We start from the raw sequence: 22,017 nt of genomic DNA, 5'->3' as shown, positions 1-22,017 counted from the left end.
ATTTAATTTTCATTTCATGCACACATGCCATATACACGTTGTAGAATTTACTGCAACAAGAGCAAGTAAAACATTTTCTAGCGAAATTAGCATTGCTCATTCGAATTTCACGTGGCTGGTAATTGATGCATTGCAACTCAAGACAACCAGAGACAACATAATCGATAACACTAGATTTTAAAACACATAATAATATATTTTAAGCATACCTTTTTCATACGTTGTTTGCTTTGGAGGAGAGCGGCGAGAACTGTTTATGTTGATGGTGTACCATATTAATCGATGGGTTAATGTGTCGTCTTCATAGGTCCACAAAACGCAAAAGTAGATTTCGCGCCATGGCTTGATATTTGGCGGGGAGTTAACTTGCCGCATTTCCCGCGCGTAAACATTATCCTTGGCTGCTGATTTTTTGTGGTTGTTTGGAGATTATCTTCCTTTAATGTTTGCAGTGAGAATACTTGCTTTCATCCTTGTTTCCATTATTCTTTCATTGAAGTAAATAATACTCCCTGCCCCGCCACAGACTGCACTGCATGTTAATTTTGACCAAATGATCTTGCACATCACCTCGTGATCTTTATTTGCACGGTTTCGCAATACACTGCTATTAATTTGTAACAGAATGAAACGTGTACGGGCAAACGAGGAAATTAGATACAGAAAAAGCCAATGAAAACAAATTGGTGTATCGTCACCACCAATCAACGATCGATACATATTACATTGAAATGTCTCACTGTTCATGACATTGCAGTACGCGAAGGCGAGGATATTCGCCGCACCTGCTTTTTTTCATGAGGGATTATTTTATGATAATGTATTCTTAATTACCCCATATTTGAGATTGTCGTATCGCAACTAGGATATCGTGAAAATGGTTTGTACATCTTTCGCGGTACTTGAAAAAGTAACAGGAAAACCGTTTGAAAGGTGTAAATGTTGCTGGTCTAACTTCGCGATTTTGAATGTTAATGCCTACAAATATTCGAAGACTTGTTTAACAGTCAAAGAATATAGTAGTTAGTATAATAATTGATGTATCCTAATATTTTTTTCATATTCCTCGACCTCACTAGGTGTCAGATGTATTGCTTTGTGCGGCATTATTTTTGCCCCTTTACATGAAGCCCACCCCCTCCTTCCCCTTCAAATCGTCGCGAAAAGAAAAGAGCCTCTGGTGCTGTCAGTGCTCTTAACGTGGTATTTTATAAGTCAAATATAGGTATTTTCGTCTTGTTAAATGATTGCATTTTTTTTTTACTTTATTACAATTTACTGTTTATTTTTTGGTGCCTTTTCCTTTTGTTTTCTTTTCACACGTTTTTTCTCAATGTTTTCTCCTTTTCCTTTTGTTTTCTTCTCACACGTTTTTTCTGCACGTTTCCTCTTTGTTCCTCGGTCCTTGTCCTTGCCGCCAACCGCTTTCTTTGTCATCTGCACCTGTGCATCACAATTCATTTACCTTATGAGACTTTTTACAAAAACTGAAAGGAGTTACACAAAAGCATATAACTTGGTTCATCTGTTTATCTATCCTGGGTATAACTTAACAACTGAGTTAGGTCAGTCAGGTGTGGTTGCTAATGAAGAATTCATCTTTCACGTTTTTCTACCGATGTGCAGGGAGGTGTGTGTGTGTGTGTGGGGGGGGGGGGGGAGGGGGTGTCGTTGCCAGCGTGATTTTATTAGGTGTGAGCCTTACAAGACGAAAGAAATTTGTGAATTGGATGTACGGTAATTCAAAGTTCAATATCGGCAGTACATCTTTCCTTACCGGTGGGAAGCTGTTTTTCTTTTGCATCAGGTCTTGTAGGTCCTTCTCCCTCTTTTTATGTGCTTCATCTGCTTCCTCATCTCCGGAAGGGGGGCTTACGTATTTCATTTTCAACAAGTCGAAATTCCTTCCTGCTTCCTTATAATCTTCTGGTTTCATTGCTTGCCACTGTTCTCTTCGTTGTTTTTCACCGGTGATGAACTCTTTCCACCAAGCTAGGTCCTGTGGAGTCATACGCTTTTGAACTTGACGTACACTATTTTCCATCGCTTCCTCCGTGGGGCACTTTACGTTATCTGGTTTTAGGATGGACGGGGTACCAGGTGGAAGTTCGCGAAGAATGATGAAAGGACCTTCTTTCGGAAGCCATTCCTTCTTTTCGGCCTTTGCCCAATTCCTATACGACATCTCCACTTCGCCATCTTCATTCAGGTTGAAACGAAAAGCGTGCGGGTTGCTGTGGTGTTTAAATGTTGCTGTATATGGTCGCAACCATGACTTTATGTCGTAAATGTTTTCCCGATAAAAAACATCCGGAGATGGCGTATAGGAAGTGTGAATGACTTTCCTAAGCTGGTCTATGGTGACAGCATCTACCTTTCTTAGGGCTTCGGCAATTCTGCTGAACATCTGCAGGACAGAAAACAACATTTCATTTATATGTCAGTGTTTCCGTGTAAAACAAAAGAAAAAAAAAATTTAATCGACTACTTGCTTTCAGAAACTTCACGTCATATTTAATGATTTTATCAGTCGCCCCCTTACATTTTAGATACTTGTTTTCTCGAGCTTGTTGTTACCTTCTTGTTGGCCGCTAAATTGAGGCAATAGAAAGATCAAGCATTACGTTTGTTTTTTTTCCGCGAACGGCAAAAATTCCACTTCTTCCGTCTGCCGCGTTTGGCGTTTGTACGCGGTAATCAGCCTGTTTGTCGTAAAAGTTTGATTTTCCCCCTATTTTCCGTAGAGATTTATTTAAGAATTCGATTAGAAGGCATCAAAATGAAAAGTTAGCTCGCGTTTGCCGCATAATTGGGACGGCAGAAAGGTGGCCGCGGCCGCCTTATGCGAGGCCGCCACAAAGAATTTTTTTTACAATGGTGTTTTGATGAACGTTTCGGTACTGGCCGTTTTGTAGGCCGGGGTTGGAGTGTATTTGCAGTTCTGTTCAATGGTACCTGATCGATGTCCTCATGAGTGTGCCCCACTACCAAATATGACAGCCGAACCTATAAATATAGATATAAGACGATTTTGAGTGTCATTTCATCTCGTCACCAATATAAGATGAAAAAGTACTTTTATTCACCTTTCGAAACACTCCAGCCTTTACCAGAAGGGCGCAGAACCCAAGAATATGAATATTTTTGCAGTCACGGTAACAGTTATCGAGCTGTAGGTACAACACTGGAGGCAAGCTTCCCCGCTATAAAATGATTATTTAAAAAAAAATGTTTAGCAACACATGGCAATAGAGCTATGCAAAACTGAAGTCATTAGAAGTCTCATAGATAAACTGCGATCATTTTGAATGACGTTGACTACGAGTGTTTCAACATAAACTTCTGTCCGCTCCGCTTGAAGCTCTGATATCTCTTCAGGCTTCATTCTATGCAATTTAATAAATTGCAATTTAACTGCTAAAATAGGTGCATGGAAAAGTAGGGTAACTTAGCTGCAACAAGCTCCATCATTAATAATAATAATAATTTTATTTATAAGTGTTAATTGCGTGGACAAATAAATATAAGAAATAGGTCAACGTAGTTTATAAGAAACAGCGATTTTCTTTAATGTGTAAAACTGTTTACCTTTTTAATAACATGCCGAAATGTGGATATCAACGCGTTTGTTGTAGGATTTGCATCTTGTGGCCACCGCATCAGGTCAAGGAAACAAAGTGCTAAACCGTGCCCATGGGACAAGGTGCCAGTCACGTGTGTCTTTAAGAAATGAGCATTGTCACCCTCCAACTGCATAATTAATAACAAAGCAGTCGAAGTTACATAAAATTGTGAGATGCAGAGGACGTGCAAATAACCCTGTACCAAGGCTGTACAATAGAAGTGTTCTGTTTTTTAACCAGTCTTAGACTCAAAATATATGTTATTATAACAAAAACGAAATTTATTAGTATTAAAAAAAACCTTTGAACTTTGTATCCAGTGTGGCAAATAGGTCTTCGCTTGATCCATTCCGTCAATGATTATGGACATATATTTTCCTGGATCCTTCTCGGCTTTCTTCTGATGTTTATAATACTTCTTCCTTTCATTTCTGTATAAAGACATATATTATAATGAATAACTCTTGTAAAGGACTATATCTAAGCCATCGTCCACTTGGTTGTTAATGTTTGGTTACTATAGGTTAATTAAAGTATCTGGAGGTAGTAAAACTCAAGCCTATGCTCAATAGATCTCTTCAGGTACCCTGTTCGCCAGAAAACTCTTTTTATGTAACACTTACGCCTGTTGATTCATGTGCCATTGTTTTCTTTCTGTCCATGTTAATCTCGCCTTTTTATTTCCAGTACCGCGAATGTGTTCAGTTATCAACAAGCAAACACCACACTTAGAAAATCTGTTTGTCTGCAAGAAATAAAGATAACAACTTTTTTTGCAATCTAGCGTTTTCATTACGTCGCGACAGTCAAATTATAAGGAGCTCAAGCGATGATAAAGGCGAAGCAGAGGATTTATCTAGACATATTTAGCGTATCTTTTGGTTCACGGACTAGTTGCAGCTGGATATTTTGGGAGAGCGTTCAACCCCATATCGAAAAAGTAAAAAAGCCGCCGTGGCGCACGTTCTCCAAAATACGCAGAATTGGGTCATTTCACGTAGTTGTCTCAATGAGAACGGCTAGGATTTCAAGATTTCAAGCTCATTAAACGTTTTCTTTGGCGACGTTCTCGTGGCCGTTCTCGGCTTAGCTTGCCTGGGCTTCCTATTAGGGACCTTTACATGCAGCGACGCTGACGACAACGTCGACTAAAAAAATCAATTTCTATTTTATCATTACATCATCTTACCTTAGGTATAATTACATCCTTGAAGTTCTGTTTCCACATTCGTCTGAACTGCGCTAAGCTTAAGGGTGCACGTTTAATTGCCTCACGATACATTTTGTGAATTTGGCAAATAGTCATACACGAAGGTAGTTCCCTCCTATTGACGTCAGGCATTATGTTGGCAAAAGTAGACACGAATTCGTCAAACCAAAGTTCCGCTTCCAGTGTGCGTTTGGATTTGTAGACCATTCCTTCGCGACAGTGATAGCTTTGTGTTGTGCCTTTTTTCTCAACCTCGCGCTTCCAATTATGGTATCTGTTAAAACACAACATAGCAAGCAACCATAGTATATATAAAATGATGTTAAAAGGAAAGTTATCCCTGAGGACAGAGCTACGTTAGAAAAATTAATGTTAGTTATCATTAGCGCAAGTAAGCCTGCTAGCCTGTCTCCTCCTTATGTTACGTTTGTATTCTAAAGAAAAAAATATAGCGTACCTCCCATATGCCATTCCATGGCTAAATATCCAGGCCTTCTGACATACTTCTTTGCCGTTTACATAGTGGGCGTACACCGTTCTTCCGTTTTTCGATCTCTGACTAATCTGAAAGAAGTTAATTAGATAGGCTCTTTGCTGTTCCTGTGACTTGTCGAAGAACATTTGTCTTGTTTCATAAACGTCTGATATTGAAAGTTTTCTTCGTATACATTTTTTGTGGCAGCAGTTACCCAATTTCACTTCTTTTTCCACTTTGGCGTAATTGACTTTGCTTTTCTTCATATTTTCTTTTGTCTTGTGCCTCTTGGCTATTTCAGGTTGCTTCTTCGCAACAGGGTGCTTTTCTGTTTGCTTTGCTTTGCCCATCGTGTTGTCTACATCGCATTCAGGAGAAGGAAAATCATTCACTATATCCTGAGAAAAAACAAGAAGCATAAAAATCTTTTAGCCTTAGTTTGACATAGCATGATATGTTGAATATGTTAAGAAGGAGAACGTTCAGTCTGACACTACATTCGAAATGGACTGCATTCTTGTGCATCTCGTTAAATCGGTGAAACTTTGATAGTGCGTTGTGGTGTCCTAATCTGGCTATTAGCTTCTGACCACCGGCGAAGCCTCCTCAAAGTGTGCCCCCGGGAAGCCCAAGACATGCTTGACCCAAAAGTAACTGTTGTCTGCCAACTTGATTGTTGTCAGTCAGTAAGATTAATTCCAATTGAACCAATGCCGCGAAGCGGCCTGCATATTTTAGTGTATAATTAAGAATATATGAAGGGAGAAATAGATCAAATATTATTTGAGTATCAATGAAATAGAGCACCCTTAAAGTGACTATGAAAAGACTCACCCTTCGATCTTCATCGAAACTTCCATCCAATCCAAAGCAAGCAGGTTCCTTTATATCATCTCTCCAATCTTCCTGAAAAAACGAAAAACAGGCACATTTAGATAATTCAAAAGACAATCATCAGGCTTTTTCCTTTTTTTTTTTTCTGCAATGCTACGCACGCGTTATTTCTAACTTTAATTTTTAAGTCAATGTAAGGTTATGATAAGCATTCTTAGAAAGGGTCAATAGACCAAACCACGGAGCTGTCTTTTGTATAGAGACCCTTTGTATCACATACGTTCAATAATTTATTGTTGTTGTGTCATTTCAACCCCATCAGGTCATGAATATACACCTTAAACATCGTAACTGTTTAAATTGTACTAAATGATTACAATACACTGACTGACCTCAATTTCTACATCATAATCATCATCAATGCCATGATTGCATGCCCCACCGCAACCACATTTTACGTCAGACGTTTCACTCTGGTAAGAAAAAAGATCGTTAGTAACCATGCTCCTCAGGAGCATCTTTTCCTCTTTCTTTATCGCAGTCTATCGTTGCTATGAAATGTTATACAATGATTGAATTGCTTTTCACGGATGTCCCCAGAAATGTTAGTGAAGACTTGTAGAAATGTAAAAGGTTTTTACGAGGGAAACTTTTAATTTTGGGTACAAGAAGACAAATGTACTACAAAGGGAGCAGGTGATAAAAATAACTTACGTTCTTGCTACCTCTTGCTCCTCCACGTAGTCGTAACACTTGTGGCTGTAACCAGAACAACAAAGTCAAATCGTGTTCAACGCACTTTATTGAAGACGGGAGATGCAAGAACTGTTATTTATGCAATAGTTAATTTAGAAAGTGATCGTAATTATGTAATTAGTGTATGTTTTTTTAAGTACGTTTGTAACTAGAGTTTTATTTAGAATAAGTGTATGTTTTTTAAACATGTTTTTAACTAGAGTTTTATTTAGAATAAGGGTTTCAATTTTCTCAAAATTTTAATGTTTATCTTAGTTTGTAATTAGTGTCACCAATTAGTGTGTAAAACGCTAGAACGATTGACACTTAAATAAAGTTTACTACTTTCTACTACCACTACCACTACCACTACCACTACTACTACTACTGTAGAAAAATTGAAATTTAACTATGTACCTGGTCGCCTACAACTGTCCCGGCTGCAGACGAAAGAACGATATCGTTTTCCTCCAGGTCTTGTTTACTTGCAATCGATGGCGATTTGGCAGCTTGACGAGCAATAGCTCGCAGTTCCTCTCCCAGAATGTCCAGTGTTGTAAGCACAGGAAAATCCCAGGTTTCCCAGTAAAAAAATGGAAATCTCGGGCGGAAATCGTCGCCTCCTGGACCATCTTGTTTACCGTGTTCACTACGTGTGCGAAGATCGTCTCCGGAAAAGGTTTGTCGGGTCTCCTCACTTCTATTGTAAGAATTGTTTTCTGGCGGGTTATCGATTGCCAGTTTTGAAGTGAAGCGAAGTGCTATAAGTACAATCAACAATACAAAACAGCCCAAGAGTATATCTATCTTCCAGAGTTTGTTGATCGCCATGTTCGAAGCGAGAGCGTCGATGTCTGCTACAAAGTGACCATGCTGTCACTTACAAAGGGTCGTATAAAGTTGACTTTCCCGCCATTTCGTATCCTCTTTGTGTTAATGGAAAGTGAAGTACATTAGTTCCTGATTCCGCCAATGGTACCCTAGCTAGATAATAACTATTGTTTTCCCAGAGTGTTGTTTGTGCTTATCTGTATTTCGTGACGTTCCCGCCAAAATCGTGTGACGCGTGTCTAAATACTTGGGGCTACAACAGTAAATAAGATCTTGACTCGTCCAATCACAATTTTCCGGAAGTTATTGAGTAACGCAAAGGTCAAGTGTGAAATAACCTATATCGCTTTGAACGGACCGCTATTAGTCGTCTCGGGGCGTTAGGCAAAGAAATACAATACGCAATTAAACACAAGGCCATAGACAGAGACACGTATATTAACGTGCCCATAGTTTTTTCGTTTAACTCCCGTAGGCATGATCGCGTTTGCAAACCTGGCCGAAAATTCCATTTCTTGGAAAGATTATTCCAAAGGTAACAAAACTGCCTTCGGCGCTAGAAATTGCGAAATATCTTCAGGAAGCTTACGGCAAGCTTTGCAGTTAATCTGTAACTGCAACAGGCGCATAAACACGCGTATTGTTAAATAAAATAGCTCGACAGAATACTGGTATAAGTGATCGGTACGAAAAAACAGTGTGATTTTCATTGCGAGGTTATCTGGTAATCTAATGTAGACTTTAGGACTATCCTGTAAGAATTTTAGCGTAAGAATTTTAGCGGCAGTTCTCGCTGCCAGGTTTTATACGCAGAGGGGTGCGTTTGCACTGTGTTTATGATTTTCAAAAGCAACTGTACCGGTATGTTGTCATAACATGTTTTGCAACAGAACAAAAGACAACTTGTCTGTGTTTTACGAATTGCTTTTACAGTAATCTGGTCAAAGCTTCGCACACTTTTACGGATTCTCGGTTCGGTTCCTGTGTGACACCTATACGTGTGTGTGGCATTTCTTCTAAGTCAGCCTGTCTCGAAATGAGCACAGTTTCTGCTCAGTACAGCACGCTTTCGTTATTGTTGCAATCGGTTTTGACTGTCCACTTCCTTAAGCACTAAACAAACGTAAAACTGTTTTTTGGGGAAGAACACTATAAGGGTAATCAAAGTGTTTTCCGTGATACAAATTTTGATATATTTTCGAGAAGCGTTGTTTAAAGCTTTCCAGTTAATCTTTAACAATTGCAATTGGTGTACGTTACTAGTATATCAAAAAAGCATGATTGAAACATCGAGTGAATTTTCGTACAACGTGAAATTTCACCAGTACAAGTAAAAGAAAGTGAACACACTAATCATCCGGAATAATAGATCCCTACAATATATAAAAGCAAGTGATTGGGACAAAATCAAAAAAAACATGATTCCGTAATTCGGACTGTTTAATGTGAATTTGCGCAACACTAGTAAGTTTATAAATATGCATCGTTCACAATCGACAATGTTGATCTTTTGGCTGATCTTTAAACGATCTGACCACGAATAAAAAAAGACTATACCAACCTTAACCAAAAGATGATTTGTTTAACAACGAGCATTTCATTCCCCGCTGATTAAATTGAGAAATATCAGCTCGAAGCTTCATTACATCTGGATCAGGCTCAACAAAATGAATACGGTGCACGCGCGAGAGAATTATTTTGGACTGCAAAGGTGCTTGCGGTATTTTTCTCATTGGTAACGACTCAGTCATGGCGTATGCTATCAAGCATTAAATTTATTGGAGTTTCTTTAAAGAAAGCGATTGCGGAGCGATTGCTAAGAAACCGCAATACTTACAACCCGTACGTGGGTGTCTTGTGTGTGCGTGACATACTGTTGGGTAATATGAACGAGCACGAGTCAGTCACCAGCACGCCTGGACTATTTGCTCAGTGGGCTTCATTACAGAATGTTTGCTAATTTGGTTCAATGAGCTGTGTCTTTCCAGCATCCCTTAGTAAACGTAATTCCATTTCTGTGGGCAGATTATTCTTAAGGTAACAAAAATATCTTGAAATAAAGAAATTGCGATATATTTGCACGAAGCTTCTTTGGAAGCTTTCCAGTTAATCATTTATTCGAAAAGAACAGAAACTGAAACTTAAGACAAAAGGCAAAGAGAAACAATTCCTTTGTCTTTCATACCAAGTGCAGTATCACTAATGTTCGGCATAAGTAGAACTCGTCATGGCATTGGGAAATAGACGAGGGTTACTATTTCACATTTGCAATATAAAAATAAAAGCAATCAAAGCAATCAAATCGTCTAATAATAGAAAATACTTCACGGACTATTGATGTGAATCGTAAAGGGCGAGACAAATTGCATGAAATACATACTAGGTTGTGTAACGCAGTCAACCTTTCACGTCATACGTTTGGATGAATATGTTGTTGCCCAATGCTACCATGTCACATTTTCAAATTTTATTGAAAAGAAACACGAAAATTCAGATTGTTGTAAGAAGAAAAATAAAGGTAAAACAATTTCCCGCACCCGGGTTTATGGTCAGAAAAGTCTCTTTCGGTTCATTCTACCAAATTCTATCCATGGCTCGAGTGGAGTCTTTCAAGTTACCCAACCTTTGAAGGATAAACGTCGCATTTCCTGATTTAATTTCGTAATAGATAAGATAACTTTACCTCCATTTCAATCGATTAAATATTACGAAGGGTGATCAGTATTTCTGTGTGACAGAACAGCAGCGAAAAACGAAAAATGAACAAGTTTTTTATTCCAATCGCTCCATCAACCAGTACCGCTGGAAGAGTAGTTGCCGAAAGCACACCATATCAACCACCAGATTTTTGGCCGACGGTAAATATTCTACGAGAAACGATGTACCGCTTCCTATCACTGACACCTGAAAGGTACGATTTACCTCGACGTGGTGTAAACAGAGATCTGGACAAGCGTTTGGCAGCTTTTATAGAGAGACACTTGGGTCCAAAAGTGAGTTTTAAAACCGCCTCTGCCTTTTAATATTAGTTTTTGTCTTGATTGATTAATTTGTTTATTTCTGCATGAAATTACAGTGTAATTTTGACTTTAACTTAGGACTTAAAGAAGATTCAGCAAATAGCTAGGCTTAGTCGGCGATGTTTTGCCTTGGTGACACAAATAGCAAACAATCCTGCTAAGTATTGCAGAAGCCATAAAATCTCGAGCTACACATTTAAGTTCCTGAAACAGTCGTGTCCTGAAGAGGAAGCTTATGACCTTCTACAAAAAGTGATTGAAGGAGGCGAAAAGAAGTTGACAGAACTTAACACGGCAAAGACGGTGAGCTATTTTTCTCATTTTATTCATTTCACAGTTGTTGTCCAACAGAAACCATGCTAAACCTCTGTTAAAATAGCTTCATAAACACTATTTTTTTTTTACAAGAACCATTTTTTTATAAGAATGTTGAGGTTGAGACTTACCCAAATTTTAATTTGCCCATTTGTTTTAATTTATCAAAATGAGCAGTATAAATAAATGCAAAACTGTGGTTTAACGGCACAGCTACTCAATGCTGAAAACTAGGAAATACTTTAACAATGTTTTTTTTGCTTCTTGCATGATACAATGTGTAGAAAATCTCCGTTCGTAGACCAAAATAAGGTAACTTAAGAATGTCTTAAAAACATTTTCATCCTCAAATCGAAAAAAAAGAGACGCTCAGAGTCTGCCCGAAAATTAGACGTTCTTATATAAAAAAGAGTGTACATATGTTACGGTTTTATGGAGCGGGGCTATCAGTCATTGCTGACATGCGCTTCTGTTTGCTTTTAAGGGCAAGGCGAAGAAAGATCAGAATGAACAACTTGAGGAAGCGCTCGAATCATCTCAAGATGAAGCTGACCTCCAAGAAGAGGATGTAGCAGTATTGGTATGTGACAAAATCTACTGTACATTGCATTATTATCATTTGAATAAAATTATGAAGAATTAAGTTATTATTATTTATAATATTCATGTTTGATGTCCCGGAATTGTCCTTACCAGTTCTGGCCAGGTAAAATTAAGTGAAATAATTTCTTACTCGATTTCAAATCAGCGAACGGAAATCAACGAGCTCAAAGGGCAGTTGGAAGACGAAAAAAGAACAAGTGCTGGACTTCGAACAAGAATTCAAACTGTAAGTGAGTTTTATCATGCAGCTCTAACTGTAAAATTGGGCAACTCGGAGGCAGTAAAGCAATTTCTTTATCTTTATTGATAAATGTAAAGGACCTTGATTTGGTTTCAAATTTAAAGGAATCAAAGAATTGTAGGTGGCCCTTAAATTGTGCATCAGACCAATGCGCGCCTGATTGTAAAGAACCTTCCAACAACATAAAAGCAGTATAAATTCACTCAGTACTTTTTAGATGTGTTTAAATTTTAATTTTTTGCTAACAGTTATATCTGTAACACCTTTGTTTTTTCTCAATTATGTAATCGATATTGAAATATTGAGAAGGTTGAGTTTTACGACCCCAGCAGCGAAAGTGATTTAAACCAAAATACAATTTTGTACTAAAGAACAGTTGCTAATTCCGTGTTGCCTTTTGTCTAAGTTATTGCAGGAGAATCGAGGCATTCAAGACTTTGTGGAGGAGCTTCGTTCCAGAGAGAAAGACCTACGAGAATTTTATGACAAGGTAACGGACAGACCTTTTTCTACGTCGAACCACTGTACTCCCAAAGAGGGTTGTTATGCATTTCGTTTCCTTACTCCAATGCTTTAGTTACGTTTTTTTTTTTACTTTGACTCCCCTCACTTTCGAACCAAGTTGCATCGATATCACAATCAAACGAACGCTCACTTCAGTTGGGCCCCGATGATGTTTATGATTGATACGTTGTTGGAGATTTTTCGGAGTGGCTGGTCTAGAAAACTTGTAAAACGTTTGAATGGCCACGCTCGCTCTCACTCAAACTGCTGTTATCTGACGTCACACGTGGATGGTTTGCTACCAAGCGACCCAAAGCTAGGTGTTAACCAAGCGCGTAATCATGTTCTGCAAATGACTTATTGACCATATCGAAAGACTCCCAGTTTCTCTTTTTACCACAGCAACTGTTTAAAGGCTCAGTGAAGTTAAATAACTTGCGAACTATTTAATCTATTTAATACACGAAATTTTCTAATCACAACTAAGTTATTTAGCGCCCGGGGCGCTTATTTCCTTTTGGTACCTCAAGGGATGGCGCTTATTCGAGACAGGGCGCTTATTCGGGACAGGGCGCTTATTCAATTTTTTGAGAAACAACCAAATGTATCTAACAATAAAAGGAACTGTAACAGTAAGAAATTGTTAAAAGTTTTGTTACTTTTAAAATAGTTGTTCATTTTAGTAGAAATATATATACATGAACTGTATGGTGAACGGTCAGGAGCTTATCTAGTTGACGTCAATGACTTCAGTAGGGGCAGTTATCTGCAATAGGGGCGCTTATTAGAATAGGGGTGCTTATAAGAATGGGGGAGCTAATTAGAATGGGGGCGCTTATTGGAATAGGGGCGCTTATTTACAAAAACACATTCGAAGGGGGGCGCTTATTCGGAAGGGGGCGCTTATTGGAAGGAGGGCGCTAAATCGAATAATTACGGTAGTGTAAATTTTCGATGACGAATCATAATTCGGAAAATGTTGTCTTTTTATGTCATAGAGAATTGAAAAACTCCAAACAACCATTGCGTCACTAAAAGAACCGTTATTGGAGGAAAGCTGTACGCTTGATGAGGTAACCAAGCGATTGTAGTTGCCCAAGACGGGTGCTGCCATTTTTTTAAAAAAATCTTCCTTTCCGATAACTTACGACTAACGCATAAAGTAGCCATGCAAAAGCCTCTAGTTTGCTTTATTGTTTTAACATTTGTTATGTTTAGGGTACAATCATGAATGTAGATTGATCAGACAAAGAATAGCGAGTGTTCCAGTTTGCTTCCTTGTCAGTTGTATCTGCTGAGTAAATGTACTGCAGCGCAAACATGTGATATATTTACTGTGCTTCTTGTAATGTTCCATCAAGGCTAAGGAAGCAAGCAGCAAACACGGTCAGGGAAGCATCACGGGCAAAGAAAAAGTAAAGGTACGTCCGGTAAGAGCGTATTCAATTACATACATGCAACGATTATAAAAGGTAACCAAATGGTATACTCGCAAAATTAGGGAATAATTTCATTTGCGTTTTGCTTCCCGGCACCAGTAATCAGTTAGAAAATTAAATACAAATAACACTCTACCAGGATGCAATCTATCAGACTTAGCATTTGTTAAATCAGGGCCGTAACTTGCAAGAGGCCAAAAATAATTCCCAGATAAATGAGATCGTTTTTTCTGTAGAAATTCCTCATGATTTCTTTCTATAGAAATACCTCATAGCGTTTCAGTGCTTCACGATTTCAGAATTTCCCATAACCCCACCTGCGGCTCGCGCATTCGGCGCTCGCAACGTTTGCCTCGTATATATCAAAGCCTGGCTACAGCCCTAGCTAAAGACATTCAGAAATTATGCGATACAAACTTGTGAAGTCTAATTCATGTCTTCCGTTCAGATTCGAGTCAGAACGAGGACGAACCTGTACGCGTTTCAAAATTGGTCGTAACTCTCAAGGGTCTCTCTGAGTCAGTATCGATGTTGCGGTTTGTTTATTTTGTACAGGTGAAAACAACCCAAAGAAGGAAGGAGGGACAGATTGTGGCGGATGCAACTAATATCGAAGTAATTAATATCATAGCCTCTATTGATTATTACGACATAGCTGTTGCTTAAACGTATGTTAGCAAGAGGTCGTGATACTGTCCAAGTCCAATAAGAAATTTTTTATCAGTAAACACGCACGAAAATTATAAGTAGCCACTAGCCAAGAAACAGTTTCCACGAAGGAAGCATTTTTTCTTTATTTTTCGAAAAGGAAAACTGGCTAGGAAGTCTGGACAGCAGACAAGATTTTGTGTTTGGCAAATTGCAAATAACCAGTTGACAATCATATAACCTTGAAAGCCTCAAAAAACACCATTTCGTTTCTTATCCATACAGGTAAAACCAAAGTTTAACCTCCTGTTAGAGGATGTTTCATCACTAGTGGATTACATGCCCGAAGTAAGTACACCAAATTTCAGAAAATTAAGGAGGAATTGTAATTTGTGACCTACAATATGCCATTGTATAACACGCAAAAGCATTCCATAGTTAAAAGAGTAGTTGGCTTTGTTTACATCTACACAGCGATTTATCCGGTGGAGAGCGTTATAGATCCTTTGAGCAATGTTTGTTGGCAACAATACTTTTGCAATATATAAATGACCTGAAGCAGTTATTTGTAAACTTAAAACTTATTTGACAATTTTTGCAATTGCTCTTACAGGATAACAATGAAATTAAGGAAGCCGGCCCTGATAATGTTACAGTAGGGCCCAAGAAAAAACGACGTAGAATGGTACTTATGACAACATAATTTTGCCGTTAAAAATTAAAAATTAAATTTTTTTTGCCATCTTAAAAATGAATTTAACTCTTCTCGATTAAAAATTTACATATTCTCGACATTCTGTAGGCAATTCCAACAAATGAAGAAAAAGACGAACCTGAAATAGGAGAGGAGAAGATAGAAATTGTGGAAGAGGATCCACTGCACCTAGATTCTTCCAAAGAGGAACCACATTCAGAGGATTCTCTGACAGAGAATTCATATGTAGACGATTTTCCGACAGGGGAATCAAATGCAATGGATCCTCTGGCAGAGGATTCATATGTAGAGGGTTTTCCGACAGGGGAATCAAATGTAGTGGATCCTCCGATACAGGATGCCAAAAAGACTGAAACTAAGAAGGTAATACCAACAATACCAAGATTATATGCTTTATATGCTGTTCAACATTTACCTGGTTGTCTTTATGACAAACAATCAGCAATACCATCATGTGAAATGCAACGTCTCTATTTGCATCCAAATTAATTTGAAAACCAAAGGTGATTTCTTTATTGTTGCAGAAACATTCCATACCTGAAGTAAACGAGTGGGTGGCAATATTCCACATTGTCAAATTCTACATTGCCAAAGTAATGGGTGTAGAAGGAGACAATGTTCGTGTCGCCTACCTCGAACAAAAACCTGGCGAGGTCTTCGATTTTAAAAAGAGGTCGGACGAAACGGTAACCGCCAACGACATCTTCAGGCGAAAAATTGAAGTAAGCCTTCAAGGAAAGACCGGCTACCGCGTAAACAATCTTCCTCTCATAAGGGCCCATTATGGGGAGGTCCTTAAAACATATAGAAAGCGAAGAAAGGTGAGTTCATGCAGATAGATTTCCTTAAAATTCTGCATATACAGCACTAACAATGGGAATTAATTTTTCCTGATCATTGTTCTTACAAAACTTTAGGTTGAATCAGCATGGGAAATTCACAACAAGTGTCTGTCTACAAAAATCAGGAAAATCAGAGATATTACGATAACTCTGAAAGATTTGAAGACAGTGCAGCCATCCGTGACAGATGAGGACAAATTGCTATTAAATCGCGAAATGTCCAAGCCATTTATTGATGGATGGCTAAACGATCAGGTACGATAAAGAGAACAAAAGGGAAAGATGTACACGGAACCACGCCCCGTTATAAACATGGGAGTAAACTAGCAGAACTCACAAGGGCGTGGAAGAAAGTCTGCACTTTTTTTTTTTTTCTTTGAAGACATAGTGGTGCCAGGCACAGGCCGGGTGAAAATCATTTGTGAATCAAGTTGCTGCTGAAAACATAAAACTAAGTGTTTCTCGGAAATTATTCGATATTAATGCATGCCAACATGGGCGGATTTTACATGTTTTAGGTGGCCGAAATCTTTTTGTAATTTCAGGCGGATTTCTCACTCAGTTTATCACGTAATTGACAAATATCTCAGTGACGTGGAATAAAAATACTTCCGTGTTTACATTCAATAACAGAAAAATTTTGATTTTTGGGGAATCATCGGGATTCTTTTAATAAGTACAATTCACACTGGTGGCCGTTATTACCGCTTTTTCCTTTCTCTTTAGCGTGGTTTAATCTTTTGTTCTGCATTAAAAATCGCTATCTATGAATTACCAAACATAGACGTTTCTAATGTGTTAGTTGCGTACGGTCAAGGTCAAAACATGTCGATTAACAAAGAACATTGCCAATTTAAGGTTAGTTGCCTGGCACCGCTATGTCACTCTTTCACAAAACTAACCCTTACCCCACCCCCACCCCCCCCCCCCCCCCACCTGGCACAGACAAGAAGGCAGTTTCATTGTACTTATCACACTGTGGGCTTTTATAAGTAAAAATGGAGGTAAATATATTACAGTAAATTTGCGGATCTTAAACATAACTACTGACAATCCGTTATTATTTCCTTAGATAATAGACGCTTCCTTCAAAATCATTGAGGAACGGGGCAACAGAAAGGTGACAATTAAGTCTTTTTTTGCGTTAAAACTTATTTCATGCAAGGAATCCAGCTTGACCGTGTATTATTTATGCGAATTTCATTTCAGGGAAAAAGGCTGATGTCGTTCACCAGTTTCTTCTACGCAAAACTGAACAGTTTGAAAAGCGACGTCCGTACCCTTAAATTAGATAAATGGTTTGACCAGGTAAATGTTACTTTCAGCCACGCCTCATTTAATATCTTTTCACGTTTTACCTCTTGGCCCAGCGTCCTTCTGACGAATAGTGCATCAAGCGTTAGTTTAGTTCACATCTGGTCTCTTACTGAGTGAAAGCGGGAAAAAAATCCCAAAAGATGCGTGTCACTTTTACGCCTACACTGTAGTTCGCTTTCGCTCAACTGTATGAAAACTAAAAATGCTTGCCTAATGAACAAATACAGCAACAGTTCATCCAAGAAGAGCACCGCAAATCTGTTATGTTAAAATTTGCTAATTACTCATAGAGTTGCCACAATGGAAAACTATTTCCCACCTTACCTCTCATTCCTGTAATCTAACGAAACAGTATTAACAACAAATTCGATCAACAGGACCGTCTAAACACAAGTCAGATTTTGCTCTTCCCAATCAATATACAAGGAGTTCATTGGGTGCTTGCGGTAGGTGCAAACTAATCTGTAAACTATGGTAGTGCATACAGATGACTGTTAACCGACAACGTACTTAGAATCCATGGTCATTAGTTATTATATGATCCGTCTTTTATCTAGCCAGATTTTTCAAGTTACTTTTGGGTTAACTGTGAACTAAGAGCCTGAAATTTTTTAATTCCTATAGGTTGCCGACAGAATCAAACAAGCGATTGTGTTTTACGACAGTAAGCAGAGCGGTCCAAAGCAGTCAGTTTTCAAAAATATTAGGTTTGTCTCATGCATTAATATTTCTAGAACTCACATCAGTATCGATATACGGAATTAATCTCTGGATTATGTGTTTTTCTGCTTTCTAAATATGAATGTAAAGTGCAAATATTGTTTTCCAGAAAAATCGTCATTTTTTTTTTCTGTAGGAAATTTTTGACTGCTCAGGGATTTTCCCAATTAGATCGTTGGGAAGACACCGTTATGAAAGGACCGGAACAACTCGACGATACCAGTTGTGGAGTGTTTGTGATAGAGGTTTGATAATAATTATTATCTTTTTTAAAAAAAATATGGAAAAAAGATTTTGCGTTTCAGTAGACTATATGCTAATGCAATACATGGAATGGCAAAACGCATTCAAGAATATGGATGAAACACTTTTTTAAAAAAATAGAAACCTGACTGAATTGAAGAAACAATCAAAACGCTAGCAATGATGGCCCAAAAACTTCATTAAATCACTTCTTCACTGTCCCAAAAGCTATATATAGTGTATTTCACTAGTAACCGCCTTTGCACGTAGCTAAAATGAAACTTTTAAGTTTTATCTTTTATATCAGTGTTCTCAGATTCGGTTCTCTACAACATTTTTTTCACAGACAGCAAAATGCTTAGCGGAGGGAGTACAGCCAAACTTTACTCAGGTCAGTGAGTTATTTGAATGGATTAGCACAAGTTTCCCCATTTTGAGGTTTCTTAATTTTTTTTTTACGGAAATACATTGCCAGAAAAACGAAACGCATTAGTAATAAGCATAGTACCCAAATTGGCTTTTTGAGAACATGTGCTTCGCGCTTGCGCTATAAATAGACAGAAAAAAACTCGGTCCGTATTTTAAAATACAAACCCTCAAACGCGATTAATAAGAGGTATGTACTTCTCACTAAGTGCATAACAGTAGTAAATCGCATACAAAATATTTTTTTTGCCTTTTCCAGGAAAATGTGGACCACCTGCGGTACGAAATCGCACATGAAATTTTGGAGTACAAGGAGTGATAGACCAGGAAGTGTTGGCAATTTTAACAAAAACCCTTCCTATCCATGGAGTGATGATTATACACGGCACTCTTTTTCAATACAATTCAAATAATCAAACAATGTTCTGAAAATTGTAAACTAAGGAGTGTTGTGGTAGTTCGTATAATTGGGGTAGATCTGAAAACTAAGTGTTGTTCCCACATATTGTCTGAAGTTTCGACAAAAGAAGACTGATGAAGAGCTAAGCCCGAAACATTTGGTCTTCGATTCATCCAATTGCCATGCAGAAATTTAAACTTGAGTTTATGAACTATTTGGCTTCCTTAAGATAGTAGAAACGCAGACTTCTAAAAACAACCTTTTCAGGCCTGCTCCCACTCAGACCATACTTCATGAATTTCACTAACGTATATTTAAATTATTATTTCAAGAAATAATGGGAGCTAAAGGATATCTATTTCAAATATTTTGTTAACGGGAAATGCACATATTTATAACCCAATTATTCTTACTGTTTTTTCATGTACGTTTTTTTTTGGGAAAGTCTAATTACAGTTACATTTTCCAGTTGACGAAACTAAACGGCTAATAATATGATCTCATTGGCTCAATGCATATTAAAAAATAACAAATAAGTTGTCTTTATTTTTGTGTAAAGCAATTGCATTTAAATTGTATTTTTGAAAGTGTTTCCTAATTTGATCTGTTACATTTCACGGACGTATTTGCTGACCTCTTCATGTTGACAACTGTTTTCTAGAAAATCATTAAATGTATATGGTAATTGCTAGGATGTTTACGTGTGGTTACATAAAGAGAACCATCAGAAAATAAGTAATTTAGTTCAAATAAAATTATGTCCAATATTTTTATATTTAAGAAAATAAGGTTCAAGGTATCTTAGAATGTCCGTTGCTTATTAAGATGTTTGCTTAATAAGATGTTTATAAAAAGGCTAGAAATCTACTAAAATTTTAAAACCAAAACGTTTTCGACATAACGATCATAATCAGTGGTTTATTTTTCATGTACGTCTTTGCTAATCTCATGTTGTACGTCAAAAACGTTTTTTTTTTTTTTAATTTAGTAACTTTTTAGACTTTTTAACCAAAAAAAATGTTATCAGTACCTTGTGTAAGTTGTCTAGTATAATTAAGTACTAGGAACAATGTAACAGTGTGTCAAATACAAGATGATTTCTAAGGTACTAAAATATACGGAATGTCGTTATTTGCGGCATGAGAATTTTGACATCTTATCATTGATATAGTTAGTTCGCCTGTTCAACAGTTTTGATAAAAAGAAACTTCGTTAAGTTCAACCTATAGGATAATGTAGCCTGGGGCAGTTGAAAAAACTTTACACATATCGGCAGAGAACCGTTTTATCGCTGCAGTAGTATGACAGCCAGGTTCCTCATTTTTCAAACAATGAGTAAAACGCAAATGCCCACTTTGCCGTAAATGGCGATCTAATGAAGACAAGTGACAGTAGAAAGTGCCACATTGCCCACAGTAAAATGGACCGTGATGGGTTTTCCTCAAATGATCACTTAAAAGCCATCGCTTCCTAGACTTCATGTTACATTTTGGAAAAGGACACCAGTAAATTCCATAACTGTCAGAAGTGTTAATTATGGTAGTAACCTTGCAAGAGGAATAACCGCACCCAACATTTAATTCGATGAAATTGTGCGAGCCTTGCTTGATTGTTTCTACCACGAAGATGCGCTTCATATCTTGGCGGCTCACTGGTGGAATGATAGTTTCCAGGGTGATAGGCGGAAGTTTTGGACTGACAACCGTAGCTGCTGCTGCATCATTATACACAGCATTGAGAAGTGTTGCAGTTTCCAAAAAAGGCAATACGTTATCTGCTTCGAAATCTTCTTCGTCGCTTTCAAACACAACCTCAACATTGTCATACGCTTTAGGCAGTGTCGATGAATGTAACAGTGGCAACATGGTATGCGGTTGTGACTCTTCATTGTCGCTCTCAAACACTATTTCATCGAAAAGGTGATTGCTACCAGTCTCTGATGATTCTTCTTTAAAAGATTCAGTTGAATACATAATACCCAGTTTTTCTTTTCTAGTCGCAAAGAAATAAACTTTGCTTAAAAACGATAACAAAAGTAACGTGATTACGTGTTCTGCAATCATGAAAGATGCCGTGAATCTGCTTGTAACATGTGTCTATCGTTGATTGGTGGTGACGATACACCAATTTGTTTTCATTGGCTTTTTCTGTATCTAATTTCCTCGTTTGCCCGTACACGTTTCATTCTGTTACAAATTAATAGCAGTGTATTGCGAAACCGTGCAAATAAAGATCACGAGGTGATGTGCAAGATCATTTGGTCAAAATTAACATGCAGTGCAGTCTGTGGCGGGGCAGGGAGTATAATTTACTTCAATGAAAGAATAATGGAAACAAGGATGAAAGCAAGTATTCTCACTGCAAACATTAAAGGAAGATAATCTCCAAACAACCACAAAAAATCAGCAGCCAAGGATAATGTTTACGCGCGGGAAATGCGGCAAGTTAACTCCCCGCCAAATATCAAGCCATGGCGCGAAATCTACTTTTGCGTTTTGTGGACCTATGAAGACGACACATTAACCCATCGATTAATATGGTACACCATCAACATAAACAGTTCTCGCCGCTCTTCTCCAAAGCAAACAGCGTATGAAAAAGGTATGCTTAAAATATATTATTATGTGTTTTAAAATCTAGTGTTATCGATTAAGTTGTCTCTGGTTGTCTTGAGTTGCAATGCATCAATTACCAGCCACGTGAAATTCGAATGAGCAATTCTAATTTCGCTAGAAAATGTTTTACTTGCTCTTGTTGCAGTAAATTCTACAACGTGTATATGGCATGTGTGCATGAAATGAAAATTAAATATCAAAGTCTGCAATGACCCCTTGACCCGAAACAGCGCTATCATCAAACATTCTTGACATTCTTTG

General features: G+C 37.8%; 3 protein-coding genes across 3 annotated transcripts; 1 reads left to right on the top strand and 2 right to left on the bottom strand.

Annotated features, from left to right (window-relative positions):
* Positions 1-1,051: 1,051 nt before the first annotated feature.
* LOC144648966 (uncharacterized) lies at positions 1,052-4,339 on the bottom strand. Its single transcript, XM_078508416.1, has 7 exons — positions 4,247-4,339; positions 3,925-4,054; positions 3,589-3,750; positions 3,087-3,203; positions 2,956-3,006; positions 1,778-2,407; positions 1,052-1,443 (listed from the first exon to the last, which is right to left on the bottom strand). Exons 1-7 carry the CDS (start codon positions 4,258-4,260, stop codon positions 1,276-1,278), a joined length of 1,272 nt encoding a protein of 423 aa, XP_078364542.1. The 5' UTR covers positions 4,261-4,339; the 3' UTR covers positions 1,052-1,275.
* Positions 4,340-4,803: 464 nt separating this feature from the next.
* LOC144648654 (uncharacterized) lies at positions 4,804-7,708 on the bottom strand. Its single transcript, XM_078508159.1, has 6 exons — positions 7,295-7,708; positions 6,857-6,967; positions 6,535-6,615; positions 6,143-6,214; positions 5,291-5,706; positions 4,804-5,107 (listed from the first exon to the last, which is right to left on the bottom strand). Exons 1-6 carry the CDS (start codon positions 7,706-7,708, stop codon positions 4,804-4,806), a joined length of 1,398 nt encoding a protein of 465 aa, XP_078364285.1.
* A 2,759-nt stretch (positions 7,709-10,467) lies between these two features.
* On the top strand, positions 10,468-19,444 carry LOC144648653 (uncharacterized). Its single transcript, XM_078508158.1, has 20 exons — positions 10,468-10,701; positions 10,807-11,031; positions 11,528-11,623; positions 11,792-11,872; positions 12,294-12,377; positions 13,390-13,464; positions 13,753-13,812; positions 14,386-14,445; positions 14,764-14,826; positions 15,092-15,163; positions 15,281-15,556; positions 15,718-16,014; positions 16,111-16,290; positions 17,108-17,155; positions 17,245-17,343; positions 17,730-17,798; positions 17,977-18,059; positions 18,209-18,317; positions 18,662-18,706; positions 19,001-19,444. Exons 1-20 carry the CDS (start codon positions 10,468-10,470, stop codon positions 19,058-19,060), a joined length of 2,316 nt encoding a protein of 771 aa, XP_078364284.1. The 3' UTR covers positions 19,061-19,444.
* The last annotated feature ends 2,573 nt before the right edge of the window (positions 19,445-22,017 follow it).

The sequence above is a fragment of the Oculina patagonica genome, chromosome 4 (genome assembly GCF_052425735.1).
Source record: "Oculina patagonica isolate OP01 chromosome 4, crgOcupat, whole genome shotgun sequence".
NCBI classification, from domain to species: Eukaryota; Metazoa; Cnidaria; class Anthozoa; order Scleractinia; family Oculinidae; genus Oculina; species Oculina patagonica.
Note: the sequence above shows the minus strand (reverse complement) of the source record. Positions and strands in the feature narration are given on the sequence as shown.